This window comes from Myotis brandtii, unplaced genomic scaffold (assembly GCF_000412655.1).
Source record: "Myotis brandtii unplaced genomic scaffold, ASM41265v1 scaffold182, whole genome shotgun sequence".
In the NCBI taxonomy this organism is placed as follows: Eukaryota; Metazoa; Chordata; class Mammalia; order Chiroptera; family Vespertilionidae; genus Myotis; species Myotis brandtii.
In genome coordinates this window covers 3396089-3400952 of record NW_005356751.1, presented here as the reverse complement: position 1 = coordinate 3400952, position 4864 = coordinate 3396089, and the positions used below count along the sequence as shown (strand labels likewise).

Here is a 4864-nt window from a genome sequence, read left to right as displayed (position 1 = left end):
GCGAAGCCCGCCTCAGCGGGTTTTGCTCCCTTCTCTGCTTTCCTCCAGCCACAGTAAGCCCTATTCTTGCAGGAATCTTCCTGCAACGGGCCTCTAGTATGTTTATAAGATAAGTAAAGATCGAATATAAATATTTCACAAATTAGGTTTGTTTATGAAGGACATTTAACTATTTTTATTTTAGGCTTGTTTTACCCATGGAAAAGAAACATTTACTGACTCCAAAATACCTATGTATTCCTGATTTACAGATGTCAACACAATAAAGTATTTAAATGTGGCTTCTGCTTTGAAACACTAGATGTTTAAATGTAAAAATACCCAATGAAATTCCTACCATCTTCATTTAACATTACTCAAGAATATAAGTTATTTTAATCAACCCTACTCATTAATTAATATTAGAGCAAAGTAAAACAAGCATTTGATTCATAAATTTGTCCATGTTCTTTACTTAACAGGGACTTAGTCCTTAGGCATAACATAAACTTTTCAAGTCCTCTTAGATCAAAACATATATTGTAAAGAAAAACAAAATTGATAAGCAATTTTTAGATAAATATAAAAACCAAGAATATACATTGAATAAGTCAATAGTTTTCAAATTATTAATCTGCAAACAAAAGACCTATATCACACTAAGGAGATTCTGTAAGAACTTTAGTCAAGGGAATACAATATTCTGGAGTGAGGGACATAGCAGGGCACATAACCAAATTGTAGTATGAGAGACAATCGATCTATGTTTCTCTCTTTCTCTTTCTCTCTCCCTCCCTTTCTCTCAAATCAATAATAATAATAATAATAATAAAATCATGTCCTCAGGTAAGGATTAAAACAGTATCATAACTTACTTTATTTCAGGAAATTTTGCTTTCAAAGTAACAAAATATGTTCTCATATGTGTTTAAGTAAAATAACTATTTTTCTACTTAATTAGCTCCAAAAATAATTAGCATAACCAGTTAATTTCTGTGTTTTACCTGAAAGAATGCATCCTTTTTACTTAGAGGTATGCTTATGAAAAGTGTCACGTAACTTTCTGAAATCCTATCAAACAAGAAATCTTGATTTTCTTTGTCAGGCTTAAAAAACAAAAGATGTATGGAATTAAAATCATTAATATTACAATTTAAAACTAGAATTTGTTTGCCTAATGTCAGTAATTTTATCTATTCTTAAAGAGCAGATCAGTTGCTGCAGTGGAATAAACATGGGTTTTGGCATCATGCAGACCTGAATTTGAATCCTGGCTGTTATTTCATTAGCTGCATTACCCTGGGCAAGTTAATTAAGTCCTAGTTTCCTCATCTGCCAAATGTTGATAATATATACATATCTTAAAGTAATATCTTAAAATTAAGTAAGCACAGGATCATGTTTTATATGATGTATTTCAAGCACAGTGCCAGGCACATAGAAAACACAAAAATGCTTGATGAATTAATGAAGGTTCTTATAGTAGTTGGCATGTAGAACGCAACCAATGACTTAGCTACCTACTATTGTTCTATAACCATTCCAATTCTTTCATTATCAGTAACTCAGCATGAAAGTAAAGCAATTATTGGGATGAAACAGTCATAACTAGAACTAGTAAAATTGTGACATGAGAGCTAAACTAAAAACAAAATAAGGATGTTGCAAGAAGGAAGAAATATATAGATAATAATGGCAATATTATACTAAAGTCCTAATGTAGCACTCTGGATTCTTGCTTTATTAAGAATGAAGAGATGAATTAGAGTCCAAATCTATCAATTAAGCAATAAAGATGAATTAAAGGGTCCAAATTAATTTATGATGTCAATTGTAGAAGCACCCTGGCATTAATACATTATGGTAATAAATACCAAAAATTTTCAATGTTAGTGGTAGTCTTTTATGAAATTAGCAAGCCATATGAGCTGGGAGTTACAAATGTACAGGATCTTAGACCTAAAATGGAAGTTGCATATCACCTACATTAAGTTCTTCTATTTTAGTTATTGCACTGGTACTCAGAAAGGTTAAGAGAATTATTTAAGGTTATACAGTTAAGTAACTGAGAGCCAGACTAGAATCTAGGTCTCCTAACTCCCAATACAGCTCTCATACTTGTGTAATAAATTTATGGAAGGAGATTATAGCAAAAATAATAATGATAATGTTAATAGCAGTTCTTGATCACATATATATATGTGTGTGTATATGTATACATATATATGTAATTAGTCAAAAAAGTTATCATGTTTCAAATACACAATCTACACTTAACATGTATGAAGAAATTTACCAAAGCAGAAACTTTCAGAATATGTCTTTGAGTAATATGTGTCCATACCATATATACCTCCACAGGAGACAGAGTAGAAAATGGTATGACCATTTTTTTGGTAAATGTTATGGTATGCTTGGAAAGAAAACATATCCTGTAGCTGTTTGGGATATTCAGGTTACTGATATATCCATTAGATCAAGCTATTTAACATCTTATATTATACTTGCATTCCAGGAATAAATCCCACTGGTCATAGAGAAATATTCTTAATGTGCTGCTGAATTTGATTTGCTAGTATTTTGTTGAGGATTTTTACATCAATATTCATGAAAGGATTTTTTTTGTTTCTTATAGTACTGTTGACTTTGGTATCAGGTTAATGCTGGCTTCATAGAATGAGTTAGGAAGTGTTCCCCCTTTTCAATTTTTTGGAAGGACACTGTTTTCTCTCTATCAATATAATAATAATAATAACAACAACAATAATAGATGTATCCATTTAACACTCACTCTATACCTAGTTCCATGAAAACAAAACTTTACGTGCATTTTCTCATAACACTCCCAGTAAACACATAAAGTAGGTAATTTTTAAAACTTTATGAATGACTTAGAGAGGTCAATAACTATTCAAGGTCACATTATTTACTAAGTTCATAAACTTGTTTTTGAAAGCCAGATCTCTTAACTCTATTATATCGCATCCCTTATTACATTTCTATGGCATTTCACAGTTTATTATGTGTCTTTTTACTCATGCCACTTTTAGAACACACAACCATCCTAGAAAAAAACAGGTTTTATGTTATTTTCTACCTGCTTTTTGTTTTGCCTTTAGAGAAACTCAGAGAGGTTTTCTCAAATAGCCCAAAGTCTCACACTAACTAATGGGAAAAATAGACTCCAATTTTAGTTTTCTGGGTTCAAGAACAGCATTTTTTTCTATTAGCAGCCTACCATTAAATTACAGGCAATAAAGAAACAAAATTTGCTCTTATATTAATCATATAACAATAACTGACACAAGTTTAGAGTCAGCATGCTAAAGCATGCTATATTCTAAAGTATGATTTTTTTCCTTATTATGTTGGTAATTAAATTATATGTGACTCAGTTTTATTTTACTCGAGTTATAAAATCAGTATTATGCTAGACAGTTTCTTCAAAAACTTGTTATATATAATCTTAACAGATTTAGTGGGAAAGTAAGGTTTCTCTCTGTTATCATGGGAAAACATAAATTCGGGATCCAGATCTAGAAGAGAAACTTAAGATAATGAAACTCTCCTGATTCCACAAATTTCCCTAGGTAATGACCTTTGTAGAATTGATATGTCACTTCCTGTGCCTCATTCAGCTCCTAACAATATCAGAAATACTCTAACCTAGAATTACATTAAAGCACTACTTGAATACTTTATATATAAAATTGGTAACACCCATTTATTCATGGTATGAAATTTCTGTGAGGATCCATCGACAGTTTTCTGGGGGTAACTTGAGCTGGGGAAAGGTAGGTGTCCTTGATGGGGTGGCACACCTTCTTAATGCTTAGACTGCAATGCCCTGGGTTGCTCTATCTTCCATTCTTCCAGATCCAGAGGCTACACAGCAGTCATTTATATTCACCACCTTTTCTAGGTTCATATATTTTCTAAAGTAAGATTTATGAGCTGTTTACATCCATTCTCTTATTGTTTCCCAGATACCCACCTCTTTCTCTCTTTAACCCTAATCAGAGTCAACCTTTCTAAAACAACAGAGGACCCTCTCTCCATCTGATCTGCAGACTGGTTCCCAAATGAAGACCTCCTTCAATGTCACTGACTTGCAGTGGGCTTCTTATTTATTGTTTATAAGCAAATGATAATATTAAATAAAGCTACAACTTTATTATTTAATTTCACTAATCTTTTTCTGATTAAATGAAGACCCAGGTTCTTTGAAATCCATATTAAAGTCTTAATTCTGTGAAAGAACTCTTTATTTCAAACAGGATTTCTTACATGTGTGGAATACTAAAAAACCAAGCTCTGTGAAAGGATCCAGAAAAAAATTTTTTGTACCAATGCGACCTCTACTGAAAAAAGAAATATGCTGCAAATCAACCTAAAAAGGAAATTTAAAAAATATCATTATACCTTAAATTTATGGAGAAACCACCACCAAAAGGAATCATGCAAAACAGCAATAGAGGCTTCTGAGAGAAAATAAATCCTCCAGAGTTTAAAAAGTTTTTCCTACAAAAAAGGACAGATGGGGATAAAATTAAAATACATTATAAAACATGTTAATTAAACAGGCTTTGTAAAGAGTATGTGTTCAATATAAATGTAATCTAGAGCTCTATTGTGACATTAAATTTTCAAGTAGCCACCTTAAAAAAGTAAAAAGTAAAAGGTGAAATAAATTTTAATTACATCGAATCAACTATATATATATTTAAAATGTTATCATCTGATTTAAAATATATTAATTATAGAACATACCATGTTCATGGATTGGTAGAATCAACATCATCAAGATGTCCATACTACCCAAAGCAATCTATAGATTCAATGCACTCCCCATTAAATACCAACGGCATATTTCACAGACCTAGAA

The 4864-nt window shown here is 31.4% G+C and overlaps 1 protein-coding gene across 1 annotated transcript in view; it reads right to left on the bottom strand.

Annotated features, from left to right (window-relative positions):
- FAM227B (family with sequence similarity 227, member B) overlaps positions 1 to 4864 on the bottom strand; it is a 201768-nt gene that overhangs the window by 163939 nt on the left and 32965 nt on the right. The window contains exons 7-8 of the mRNA XM_014537823.1: positions 4402 to 4500; positions 984 to 1085 (exon numbers count right to left, since the gene is read on the bottom strand). Of these exons, the coding sequence (XP_014393309.1) occupies positions 984 to 1085; positions 4402 to 4500 (201 nt within the window). The remainder of the gene's footprint in view (positions 1 to 983; positions 1086 to 4401; positions 4501 to 4864) is intronic.